At 42.8% G+C, this 13147-nt stretch overlaps 1 protein-coding gene and 1 long non-coding RNA gene across 23 annotated transcripts in view; one reads left to right on the top strand and one right to left on the bottom strand.

The window, feature by feature from the left end:
* LOC121110493 overlaps window positions 1-8925 on the bottom strand; it is a 16425-nt gene extending 7500 nt beyond the window's left edge. For 3 of the 15 annotated variants that reach the window (XR_006938722.1, XR_005858991.2, XR_006938724.1), the window contains exons 1-3: window positions 8846-8925; window positions 7610-7694; window positions 2634-2840 (exon numbers count right to left, since the gene is read on the bottom strand). This is a non-coding gene — a long non-coding RNA (uncharacterized LOC121110493). Of the gene's footprint in view, window positions 1-309; window positions 551-2633; window positions 2841-7609; window positions 7695-8750 lie in introns of all 15 variants that reach the window. The other 12 variants (XR_006938725.1, XR_006938726.1, XR_006938728.1 and 9 more) reach the window with 7 other exon arrangements.
* COX20 (COX20, cytochrome c oxidase assembly factor) lies at window positions 8807-13147 on the top strand. 8 transcript variants are annotated; one of them, XM_046938830.1, is made up of 5 exons: window positions 8915-8983; window positions 9959-10039; window positions 11570-11684; window positions 11828-11891; window positions 12424-13147. In XM_046938830.1, the coding sequence occupies exons 2-5, from the start codon at window positions 10019-10021 to the stop codon at window positions 12563-12565; spliced, it is 342 nt and encodes a 113-aa protein (XP_046794786.1). In that variant the 5' UTR covers window positions 8915-8983; window positions 9959-10018; the 3' UTR covers window positions 12566-13147. The 8 variants fall into 8 exon arrangements, with proteins under 8 accessions (XP_015139433.2, XP_025004471.2, XP_046794786.1 ...); XM_046938829.1 differs by lacking the exon at window positions 8915-8983 and adding an exon at window positions 9064-9152; XM_015283949.4 differs by lacking the exon at window positions 8915-8983 and adding an exon at window positions 9064-9190.

The raw sequence follows: 13147 nt of genomic DNA, 5'->3' as shown, positions 1-13147 counted from the left end.
TCTCATGGCTCCTGTGGGCTTGTGATGTGCCATCCCTTCCTCACTGTCTGCATTCTGAATTTTTTTTTTTTTGTCTGACTGCCTTGCTGGGAGCTTCAACTACCATCTTGAGAGCTCAGGAACACCCCAGAGCTCTGGGTCACATGCCCTCACCAGGGTTGGATCTGTTGCCTGTAGAGAGAAGGAAGCAGCCTGGATGGCTCAGATATTTTGCCCAGGTGAAACAGTAGTGGAAGACTGCTTTTATACTGCTTCTGAAGAGATAACTGAAAAGGGGAAGGAGCTGGAGCATGGTTTGTTTAAACGCACCTTTAAAAGGAGTTGGTGGGAAATGGTAGCTGGAGGGAAACTTGATAATGGTTCTACAAGCAATCACCACAGATGGGATATTCAATAAAGGCTGGAGAAGTAGGGGGTGGAGTCTGGCTGCTGCTGCAAGAAGGCATTACACTTTTCTGCTTCGTCTGTGTCCCTGTCTGTGAGGTGATCGTCTTCATCAAGGAACAGATCAGTGTTACCACCTCATGTCCTCCTTTTACTTTGGACATGCCTACAATTAGGTTGGAAAAAGCAGAACTCCGAATAACACCAGTTTTTTAATACTCATGAACAAGTCTTTGAACAACAAAAAAAAAAGAGAGATTTAGGATAAAGTGCTGTATCACAACAATCACCTCGATCAATTAATTTCAAGTACCCTCATAAGAGCTAAACAAATGTAAAAAGGAAACTATAAAATATACATGCCATTCCCAGGAGCAAGGATGAGAGGGAATCAGATGGTACTGACACTATTATTCAGAATTACACTGTTGTAAACCCAAGATGCACTCTGAAGGACCATTCATCAAAATAAGCACTCTTTTCCCTTCCTCGTCTAAGAAATGGCCCCTCTTTCCTCTCCGAAGCACAGGACTAGATGAAGTAAGCCGTGCAGCTTTCTGCCAACACAGACTTCTCCAGAACTGGAAGAATAACTCACTATCACCAGCTGCCTCTGATTGATGTTAGGCCATTTTAGCTTTAGCGGACCAGAAAAACCAATCTATTAGACATAAGTTATATCCAACTCTCTAAGAATTTTAAACAGTTCGTAAGCAGAGTAATGAAGTGTATGTTTAGTTTCTACTCTTGTTCCTGCAGGAGTACTGAGAAGGCATCAGTTCAACATACTGGAAAAATAAAACTATCAGCATAAATTAAACGAGTCCTCTGCACAGCTTGGTAACCAGAGAATGCCCATGCCCAAGAGCTCTGCAACTGAATTCACTAAACAGCTGGCAATCTCACTGATGAGGATAACGGCACGGGTGAGGACAAACCCACCAGTAATGTTAGGGAGACTCCAAGGGCTTCCCCAGCAGCATGGCTGAATAGAGCACGCACACAGCTCCCACCAGGCCCCAAGGAACAACTGCCCCAGAAGCCCAGACAGCTCCAGCTGCCCTACCATTTCCCAAATACTTCTCTCGGAGTACCAACAGCTTCTGCCACCAGCCATCTCACATCAGGTGCTCTGTAAACTCATAGAGATTAGTGACTTTAGCCCAGCACCTGATGCTAGGAAACTAGTATTCTCCAAAATTAAAATGTGACAGGAGGTCACAGCCCCAGGTAGGCAGTCACCAGAAGGCTGACCTAGCCAGGTCACAGTGTGGCAACAGAAAGAGAGCAACATTTCTCACTGCGTCGAAAAGCACTGGAAGTTTTTAATCTCTGAGCCTTCTCAGAAAGCAGCAGAAAATTTACCACGTAGAGAAATATGTACGTGCCAGATCTCACAGCCTGCAGGCAGCATGAGACCCTGGACAGCTAGTAATGCAACCCCACAAGCTGGTAAACTTTTAATGTTATTATATGATTTGTAGTGATATTTTTCATGAGTTGATTGCGCATAGCTTGACTGCGGACTACATAGGCGACAATGGAATGTTGTGTGGGGGAGGGCACAGTGCAGCACTGATTCTGCCTCTTGCACCTGCCACACACACACACAGTCAAATCAAAAACTTAAAAACTGATAATGTTTGCAAATTGTCTTCTAAGCTGTGAATTTCATAAAGTTCAAGGGACTGAATTGTCACCAACTGCAGCAGCTTTTTTAAATGTATGGATGCCAATTCTGGGAACATTTATTTACTTTTCCAAAGTAAGGTGTCTTAGGGTAAAATGCCAAGAAGATTCTATGATTTGCAACATGAAACCAAGTCATTTATGAAATCAAAATGAAAATTTGTGCCAGAACACGAAGAGGCAAAAATGGCTCACAGGGTTGCAAATGCATGGAGACATTCAGCTTAAAGGAAAATGTGCTCATGTCTCGCTACTAGGCTTTCATAAGAGAAAGACAGCCCCCATTTCACAACCACACCTTATTCCTGTCATTGCTTTCAGGCAGTACATACATTTGTGAACAATTGTTTTCAAGGATGAAGCACAGGAAGAGTGAAATTTCATCAAACATCTCTGACGAACACCTTTAGAACTCACTAAGAATTGCAGCCATTGCCACTGAACCAGGCTGATGTATTAGTTTCACCAAATAAAAAATGTCAAATATCCCACCAGTTTTATGTTTTCATTGCTCTCTTTTCTTATGTTTTATTAAAAAATAAAGAAGTTTTGTTACTTACATACATTGACTATACTATATATTTCATATGCAGCCCAGCACAACTCCTCTTCACTCAAGATCTCTTGGATGCAGCTGTCATAAGAGCACGCTCCGTTAGTTCCAATGGAACAAAGCACTTGGCATCTGGCAGGGTGCAAGAGGACACTCGTGTCACCAAGCAAGGTGGGGAAAAGTCAGTGAAACTTACTCTAGAACCAAAAAACTCCTACAATTAAAAAAGAAAGAAAGGAAATAAAAAGATACAATGAGATGTACCTGACACATCACTTATTTTTCTTTCTTTTTGTACATTGCATCGTTTCTGGACATCTTTCCCAGTTGTCTGAGTGTCTACTTTGACATACTCTGCTCCTCAGAAACAGCCTCTTTCCCTGTACAGTGGTAATTATACACCCACTTTAACAGCACAATGCATGCAGATCACAGCATCACAGCAGCTCTGGAACACTACTTCACTCCTCTCTTATCCTTCACTTCAGTGATACCATTATATTCTAGCGCTGCCTGTGTTAAAAATGAACCAGTTGCAAAGACCTTAGTATATTAATGCAGTAAGAACATTCTTTCCCTTCCTTGAGATTTAATCTCAGCTAAAATTCAAGAGCAATGGTAATAAAAAAGTTACTTTAGCCAGTGCTGGATATACAGGGAAAAGCATAAGGACAGGAGAAACACACAGTAATACTTCCTCACAATACCTTTGCAACCTCCTGGTGAGGGAATTCTTAAGCCTGAGAGGGCACCTGAGTATTTAGCAGCCTTCAATAGATTACTTTTTTTCTCTCTGAACTTCACAGTAGTTTTTAAATAGTTTATTTCTAAATAAATTTCTTACTGGCTCTTCAGCTTGTTAAGAATTTTCAAAATCACATCCCAAAAGAAGCAATTACAGAAATATCTCATTAAATCTAGTTTTCTTTATTCCCTGACAAATTAATAAAGATTAAACTAGACACACTCATATGACATAGAACACGAGGCTCAGAGTTCATAATAATCCCCCCCCTCACACTGCTCATGAGGGAAACCTCAGGGCAGCTACTCTATTTGGATAAAATTAGAATGCTTCTGGGAATCTTTGGCAGAAATAAAAGTGGCAATAATCTGATCTGTGGGACCTGAATATGTAACGTTCATAGCTTTAGAACCATGGCAAAATCCAGTTTTTAATGAAAAAGACTGTGATTTCACTTGTAGAAATTTAACATACAAAAAACCCACATGCCAAAAAGTCATACGACCAAAATGTGGCAGATTTATAAAATAATAATTGATTTTCTGCAAGTTGATCTGTAATTCGGATGAGTAATCTAAAGCCTATTAGAGTACCTATCTAATAATTTAATTACTAATCTAATTTCAATCTGATTACAATTGGAAAACTGACTGCCAAGGGAAGCTGGGAGGATCCCTCTCCATGGAAGTTAAAAAAACAAAACACTTGGATAAACATGTTAAGACAGACAAGAAAGGGACAGCAGAACTAAAGTAGCTCTGGGGGAAAGGAATGGACTAGCAAATCTTCCAGGTTCCCTTCCGCACTCCTGTTTCTATAACCCTACAATCACTAGGGCAGTATTATAGTATTATTCAGATTTGTCTCAGAAGTAACAGACATCCCCTAATGACTTCAATTTCAGAACACACATTCTACATGCTACAAAGTTGTAACTTAGGGAAAAAAAAATGGACCAAAACCCCCCGAAAATATTACCATTATCTGCTTGGAGTGGATTATAATGATGTATAAGAAAGCTTAGTGTCTTTCTATTTACCACTAATACGTTCAAGGAATGCTTTATAGACAAAATAGGAAATATTTTCATCACATAAAAGATGTTGGTTAATTAGGAAAACATCAGTTCAGTTTTCAGTCAGATACATCCTTAAATCCAGTTGCTACTAAGAAGTCAGGAAATTCTCAATGTAGCTCTACTTTCAGCAGTTTAACTGAAATTATAGTTATTAAGGTTTTATATAAGCCTTTTTTTTTTTCTTTTTTAAATAAAAGCTCCTCATTCTTTTTGAATCAGGTGTTTGAATAAGATAAACAGATTTAGAGATTTGGCGGAAGAAATAAAGCCATAGAAGCCTGCCCTCTTTCCCTTGGCATTAAGAGGACTGTGTTGAACTAACAGCTCTTGCATATTGTAGCTAAAAAGATCATTTGTATGGGTAGCTAGGAATAACTTAGGCAAAGTCATCCTACAGAAGCCATCAGCAAAGCCAGTTCAGAATAAAACTGTCTTGCAGCTGAAACTTAATTTTCATGAGCACTAATGCTGGGGAAAAAGAAAAGGAAAAAAAAAAAAAGGTAATTTGTTTTATTTAATTACAGTGTTATTCCTGACTGCCTTGGCAGCAGAAGTAGCCTACACACGTGCTTTGTGATTGCCCCATTCCTTTCAACTCTGCTCCCACAGGTGTGGTTACTCTGACATAACCTGCTGGATGGTACCTCTAGAACCATCATAGCAAGCACTTAGTACCACAGAACTAGCAAAATACAGTACCAACACTCCTACACACCTGCATCCCATAAGATGATGACCTCCTCCTGAAGGACAAACACCCTCGTGAAAACTGGGGACATGAGTGGAATAACCACACTCTTCCTGACTTTTGGCAACGTAGTACCCGTTGCTTTCGTGGCTTCTGAAGTGGCACCTGGTCACCATAGGCAATTGCCTGACTTCTCTTTAAGAAGCTCCAGGTTGACCATGAAGGCAGATAAAACGTCCTACAGGACATCATCAAAATTTGTTTCAAGGCATGCCTTGACCACCAACCCAGGAATCTGCTGGCCTGCTACCTAACAACATCTGTGACAGAACAACTTCAGGCACTCAATCTAAATCTGCACTGCTCTCAAAAGAGCAAACGTGTTCCTTCCTTCGTGACCAGTGGTGACGAGACTAAGTAGGTTCTGACCCTTCAAGAAAGCGCTCAGCGTGATGAAGGAAATTAGCACAGAAGAAGTCAACAAGCCAGATTCCTGGTTGCACTGTATGACAGGAGTACCTTTTGTCCACTGCCCTATATGCAGTAAGTGGTGGCCAGTTTGCCACCACTGGAATAACAAGAGTCTTATGTGGCCTGGTCTTTATACACAGAGGTGAGGGGTGATGGGCCAGAACCAGGATGGTTGCCAAAGACCTATCCAAACCACTAAAACTGATCCAAACCACTCCCAAGCTAGGAATTTCAAGGACAAGTGGGCAGACTCAGCTTAATAACAAAAAGTGCTATGACTTTTTGATCAACTAATGAAAATAAAGGCTGCATAAATGTAGGAAAAAACTCAAATTTCTAAGAGTGAGTGTTAGTCAGATTGCTATTATGGATAAAACTGAGCATGCATAGGCAGTTTCCATCAAAGAATAATGTCATTAAGGAGAAGTATCTTTCCATATCAGTCATGTCTTTAAGGAAAAAAAAACAAAGCTGCAATTCCAAATGCATGCATGATGTGCCAGGCTTCCAGAAATGGCATACTGTTGCTACCAGTGGAGGAAGGCTGGTATGCCAATACTCTTGCTCTGCCTCCCTCCCTGTAGGACTCACTTGCAGAGTACAAGGGCACAGATACTCTGGGATGTGCCTCTGCTGGGTCAGCGGTACCAAGTGTTTAGGAGAAGCTCAGTGCAGCCCTTGCAGCAGATCATTTTGGCAAGGTAGAGGGCATATTTCAGCAGCTTTCATATTTCCTGTACCCTCATAAATGCAACTAATGCATGCCTGCACACGCTCATTTGTTGTCACTGCAAGTAAATAATGCTGGCATGCTTTGCCAAGCATTGGTCTAAAAATACTGAGTCAAGCTAGACTCATTTCACATTAACCCCACACAGGATATAAATTGCTCAAAACAATAATAAAGTTCTTCATACTTTGGATACTTTGAATTCATAAGAATTGACTGAAATTGTAACAAACAATATTTATGGTCCAGTAAGAATATAATTCTAACGTCTAATTTTATCAACTAGCAGACTGAGACTTCTATTTTCAGCCACTAGAATAAATTTTATTTTAAGAACGACTTATTTTTATATGAACCCAGCATGAGAAGAGAAGCTCCCTCTTCCAGTCTCTAAAACAAGTCAAGAGAAAAGAAGCAGGACTGAAGCGCTGCCCTCCTTAAGGGCCTGAGGACATCATCCTGCTTCACCACACACCCTGAGTTGCAAGGTCAAAACAGACAGGGAAGGAAAGCGAACCACACATGCAATGCTGTTCGTGTCACGTCAGCAGCCCCTCCACTTTCAAGCTAAGGAGACTCCATTTCACACATCCTCACTGATCTCAAGCAATGCCAAGCACCCCTCTGCCTACTTCTAATTCCACAAAGGATAACAGTTACTAATCGTAGGATGACTTCTAAAACAGAACCAGCAAAGCTATGAAATGCAAAAATACAGCAGAACAAAGACAAAGCATCATAAACAGGTGAGCAAAAAAACTAGAAGGTTAATTTTATTGCCAGTGGGTATTTCAGTGTAAGGTATGTTGTTTGGAAAAGGGATATATGTGTTTCTTCTTTGCCTGCTCTCAACTCAGACAGAGGATGTTCTATTTGTGTACTCCAGTCTATAGCACATCCATTCCAAATCCAATTTTCTGTTTTAAAGCAAAAAAATCAGATTCTTCTATTCATCTCATTCAAAATATTAACCTCTGCAGGCCAGGCCATACCATCAGCAGTAAAAGCAGTGCCCTCAATGCTGTGGCCCTGTTAATTTCAGATGCATTAACATACTCCTGTGAATACTTACTATATTCTTCAGTGCTTGCAGCTGTGTAGTAAAATGCAATTATATGGTGTTTCTTAAAGCAAGTAAGATAAAATATATATCACAACTTCCAAGAAGCGGTTATGCCAATTATTTTGTTTTCCACATTTTATTATAGTAAATGTCCAATGTTCGTACATATATAAATTACTTTAAGGATAAAAAGATATTAACAACTCACCGTTCCAGCGAGATTTACTCATCCTTTTAAAACTGTAGATGTATTGGATCTGTTCGTTCCATGAATTCTGAGCATGACCTCGTGGCTACAGAGATAATAATAAAACAATTATAGACTGGGGACCAGTGGGAAGGATTGAGACCTGTTTGTGATCTATCAGTCAGAGCTTTCAGACAGTCTACACAAACGTAGAACAGTGCTTTTCGACTAGCAATATATCAAAAGTCATTCTGTGTAAAAGGACATTTTTTTCAGAATCCTGAATATGCTCAAATAAACTTGAATTCCCCTGAGTGCAAAAGACCATTCTATTCAACATAAAGAACAAAATACATCCAAAAATAATATTAAATGAAAGAGCAATATTTCACATCTCTCATCCTTGTTTTACTTCATAGCTGAGATAGAAAAAGCCCTAAACTGAACCTAGGGGGTGGTTCACTTCTTAGGAGATAGGAACTTGTATCAGCGCCCATTTGCTGGTACACTAAGACTTGGAGTTGTTGGAGTTGGCCTAGAGGAGGGCCACAGAGATGATCTGTGAGCTGGAGCACCTTTCTTATGAAGATAGGCTAGGAGAGCTGGGCTTGTTCAGCCTGAAGAAATGAAGGCTCCAGGGAGACCTTACTGTGGCCTTCCAATACTTTAAGGAGTTTATAAATAGGAGAGAAATCAACTTTTTACACAGATAGTAAGCAACAGGACAACGGGGGAATGGCTTGAAGCTAAGGGAGGGGAGATTTAGGCTTAGAAGTTGTTTACTCAGAGGGCAGAGAGCTGATGGCACTGCTGCCCAGAGAAGGTGTGGGTGCCCCATTCCTGGAGGCACTCGAGGCCGGGTTGGATGGCACTCTGGGCAGCTGAGCTGGAGGATGGCAGCCGTGCCCATGGCAGGGGGTTGGGGCTGGGCAGGCTTTGAGGTCCCTTCAAACCCAAACCATTCTATGATTCTGTGATTCTACCCTTTACCTTTTCAGATCTTACTACAGGCAAAATTATACGTCTGAGGCATTATTTCTAGTAGGTCAACTTGATTTATCCCCACTGAACACATTACTTGTGATTTAGTTGTAAATGAGTCAAACAAGGCCTCTTTCAAAAGCACCTATTGGAACAATTCATCCCCTGTCCTTCCCTCCACCTTTTCCCGATGCACTCCAGCACTGCGTTACCGCCCTGACTGGCACCCTCAGCCCGCTCCAGCTACCGGCTATGGCAGAGCACATGGCTACGTACAGGCAGCCTCAGCCACCTCCTTCTCCCTCTGGGCGCTCCCGAGCGTTTGCCACGTTTCCTCTCACTCCTGAGCCCTGCCCGGCTGGGGCTGGGCCTCAGGCCGCGGGACAGCGGGGGGCCTCTACTCGAAGATTTATGGTACAGCAAAGGCGGGGGGAGGCACAAGGAGGCCGCGTCACTCTCCCTCTACATAAAGGGCCGAAGGCAGAAGGGACGCAGCGCAGGGCTGATAGAGCTGCGTGGGTGATAGGCGCGTCCTAAGCACCAACAAAAAGCGAGCGGCCCGCTAAGGGCAGCAGGCTGGGCGGTACGCGGTGCCGCCAACCCCACAGCTCGGGCAGCACCGTAGGTAGCGGCGGGGCCGCGCCAGTAAGCGCTAGCAGTGCTAGCAGCGAGAACGGGCTGCCCTGCGCATGGCGGGGACGGGGCGGGACGGGGTGTGGGGTACTCAGCCGCCGGCCGCACCGGGCTGAGGTGCGCGATAGGGAAAGTCGGGCCGGACGCCAGCGCAGCGCTCGCTCCCTCCCCGCTGCGCGCCCGCGTGCCCCCGCCCTCTAGGTGCGAGCACGCGCGCGCGCCCCCTGCTCCGTGACCCATTTCACTGAACAAAGGATTTTGCTGGAATCTCAGCGCTAGACCTAAAATGGCGCCGGCGCTCTCGCCCGCCCCCGCTCCCCGCGCGGGCACCATAGAGACGCGGCGGCTAGAGCGGCCGCTCCTCGTGCCTGCTCTACGCGGCCCCAGCCCGCTCTCGGTGGTGCGCGGCCGGCGCGGCGCTGTCGCAGCATGGCGGGCGAGGGCGACTCTGAGCCGGAGAAGGTAATGGAAAGCGGCGGGTGTTTCTCGCCTCCCTCTGCTCCGCTCTGCTGCCGGCTCTCGGCTCAGGCGCGCCCGGGGCCTGAGCGCTGAGGAAGCGGTTGTTGAGCGGGATGTGGAGAGCGGTCACTGCGCGGTGCTCAGAGAAGGGATCGGGGCAGAGCGGGAGGTTGGATGGAACCAGGTTGGAAAGGACGGCAGAATGTTGGAGGGGAATGGATTCTTTTTTTTATTTTATTTTATTTTATTTTTTTTTTTTGCGTGCTGTTCTGCCGGGCCGTCTCTTTTTGGGTGAAGCTGCCATGCCGCTGGAGCTCTTGTATCCCCAGCAGTTAGCAGTGGCTGGAGCCACTGCAGATGATTTCAGTACGGCAACAGGTGAAGGCCTATTTTAAAAGGGTGCCTCATGCAGCACAGATGTAGCGCCGTACCTTCCTAGCCAACAACAGCAGTGTATCGGATGACCCCTTCCATAAGAGGGTGCTTGAAATTATTCATTAGGAGATTAGACCTATATAGACCCTGCCGTCTCACTTGTACGCGGGGATTACGTTGAGCAGCTGATGGTTGTCCACAGAGGACGCAGGTACAGTTATTGGTGGGGATTCCCTTACCCGCCCACAAATCCAGCTGCTGACACATGGCTGTGTCCCTGTCAGCACAGCCACACAAGTGTCACGGTGATGCTGACCTGCTTCCAGAGCTGCTGGCCGTTCCCACGTGGCTTTCTGCAACATTCCATCTTCAAAATCTAGCAGATGAATGAGAAGAAAGAAGAGCAGATTTATTCTAGTTAATAGAATCATAGAATGGTTTGGAAGGGACCCTTAAGATCATCTAGTTCCAACCCCCTCGCTATAGGTTGCACCAGACCAGGTTGCTCAGAGCCCCATCCAACCTGGCCTTGTATGCTTCCAGGGAGGGGGCATCCGCAGCCTCTTTGGGCAACCTGTTCACCTACCTTAGTTCTGACCGTGTTGCTTGGAGGCCTGTATAGAGGCAGTTTCCCATTCCTGGTTGTGTGCACATGTGAGGATGTCTGTCAGGTGGGGACATACGACTGGTATTCAAGTTAGGAGACTTAGAATGTGCTGAAGCCAGTGTAGGCATCTGTGAAATTAAAAACGGTTCTGTCAGTTCAGTTGTGTTTATGAATGCTACATGTAACTGCCATTTGAAGGTTAAATAGAAAAATGACATATAAAAGCCAGTGTAGGCTATAATTGGAAACAGTGTATGGTTTAATTTGAGTAATTTTTACCAGTAGGTTCATTTAAGAATCTATGTGTGGTATACAGAGGAATTTACCTGAGCAGCCTGTGCCTATACATAGGATTAGGATAAGAATGATGTTTTTATTCTTTGTTCAGTGTAAGATTCTCCAGTATCTGCATCTTTTCCAATAATTTCTTTCACTTTTTAAAAATTTACTTTTAAACGCATTTACTTTTTCAGTTATTAAAATGACACAGCATAACCTTACCTGGTTGGCTGTGACCATACCTGTCTGTCCTGATGTAGGTTGGTTTTGGACAAAAGAACTGGGCTCCTATGGGTTTTCTCCCTTACCTTTCTGGGGGTGGGGAATATAAAGGAAGAAATGAAGTAGTTCCTTTATAATCTTCAGTAGGAATGATAGATCACCAGCCTTATACAAAATGATGTTGCCTAAATCAATGGCTAACTCTTTCCTAACAGTTCTTGATGGAGCTGTGCATGTTCACCTTTGCTCAAATATAAATTGTTTTTGTTCAAATATAAATAGATCCTTGGAAGCAAGAAATCCTCCAGTGTTTATTGTTGACTACGAAGATGAGTCAGTTTTACTGTGAAATTGGCATGGCAGGCTTCTACAAAAGTCATTTTTTCATTGAAATATTAATTTGTATGTTTTTTTTCTCCTCATAGTCCTTCAAACTTCTAGGATTTCTTGATGTTAAAAATGTCCCGTGTGCACGAGAATCAGTGCTGTATGGCTCTCTGGGATCTTTAGTCGTGGGTCTTGGACACTTTTTAGCAACTAGTAAGTACTCACACCTTCTGCATCTTCCCTTGTGTTGATTTGTAAAGATAAATTCATTCATATTTTCTGTTGGGCTTTATGAATAATGGGAAGTCACCCAAGTTATTTCTCTAATTTTTTGAGCGTTTTTGTCTTTGTTTCAGGTAGAGTTAGAAGATCTTGTGACTTTGCAGTCGGTGGCTTTATTTGCACAATGTTAGGATACTGGTATGTAAAATGCTCCTTGAATTTTGGCAGACCTTTGTTGGCTGCTTTGTACAATGCAATCCTTGTGTGACCTTACCCACTGTTTCTGAAACACCAAAAATAACCTGCCTAGCAAACTATCCTCTTTTTTTTCTCCAGCAGATAATTTCTTTTAAGGGAAAAAAATTCAGTGTCTCTGAATTCTTATTTCTATATATTAAGGAAAACAAACAAAAAAACAACTTGCTGTTTTTCTTCTGTCTTGATCATGAAGGCAGCATACTAAATGTTCATTAGGTTATGGTCCAGATTGTAAAACTGAGAATTTTCCATTGGAATTGTACATTGTATATTCTCCTTCTCAATGGCTGAGTAATGTTTGCCTTAAAGAAATATCAGGTACCTCAGTATTTTCTTTATGCATTATTTCATGATGAAGTCTGCTAACACTGTGTGTGGTTTCAGCTTTTCAGCTGGTTGAATAACGCTGATTTGATACTGTCATGCACATAAAGCACTGAATCCCATTTTCTTTTTGTCTCTCTCTCTCTAGGTTTTACTGCAGGTACAATTTAGCCCAGCAGAGAATTCGGCAAAGAATGCTTAAAGAAGGAATGAGAAACAAAATGTTATTTGAAGGCAGTTCTTTTGATCCAGAAAAGAAACAAACTGGCAATGAAAGAAGCAATTCATAGCCCTACTACAGGGGAATCTATGTATGCGGTGTAATAGAAGGTGGTCCAAAAATGGCAGTGTGCCCTGTAAGTATGTGAGATAACTGAAACTGATAAATCATGTTGGTTTTCCTAGAAGATTTAAGTGAGAAATTCAGAGTGAGTCTGTTAATTCTGTATATAAGCCTTTCTTTGTTTCATGTATGTGTGTATGTGACTATGTACACAGTTAGCAATGACCTCCTTGTTTTTGACTTGTCAAACATTTGGGAATTGATGCTGTGTTGCGCAGTCTTGGAGAATTAATGACAACATTTGGGGGCTGCTTTAACTTAAAAACAAAGCAAAGTTGTAATTTCATCCCGTTTAAATGCAAGATATTTTCATCAGCTCTTCTGAGTAAATGTGTCTTGCAGTGCTGCTGCTAAGTGTAGCATTTGGAAAACAGGAATATTTAAGCAGTAGGTGAGTGCTTTGCTTGTGCAAAGTGGAAGGTATATCCGTATCTTCTGTAACTTCAAATAACTTACAGACACTGTGAAGCTGAATTTCCATCTTTGTTCTGTCTGTGCAGAATTAAGAATAAAAACACTTCAGGAGGAA

The sequence above is a fragment of the Gallus gallus genome, chromosome 3 (assembly GCF_016699485.2).
Source record: "Gallus gallus isolate bGalGal1 chromosome 3, bGalGal1.mat.broiler.GRCg7b, whole genome shotgun sequence".
Classification (NCBI taxonomy): domain Eukaryota; kingdom Metazoa; phylum Chordata; class Aves; order Galliformes; family Phasianidae; genus Gallus; species Gallus gallus.
This window is presented reverse-complemented; position numbering and strand designations above follow the sequence as displayed.

Bases quoted from the DNA above. Each gene is read 5' to 3' on its own strand.
- COX20 (XM_015283947.3), top strand. From the start codon at position 8,822: ATGGCAGAGCACATGGCTACGTACAGGCAGCCTCAGCCACCTCCTTCT. The intron at 8,984-11,569 runs GTACAGCAAAGG...TTCTCCTCATAG, and splicing joins CCTCTACTCGAAGATTTATG to TCCTTCAAACTTCTAGGATT. The intron at 11,892-12,423 runs GTATGTAAAATG...CTCTCTCTCTAG, and splicing joins TGCACAATGTTAGGATACTG to GTTTTACTGCAGGTACAATT.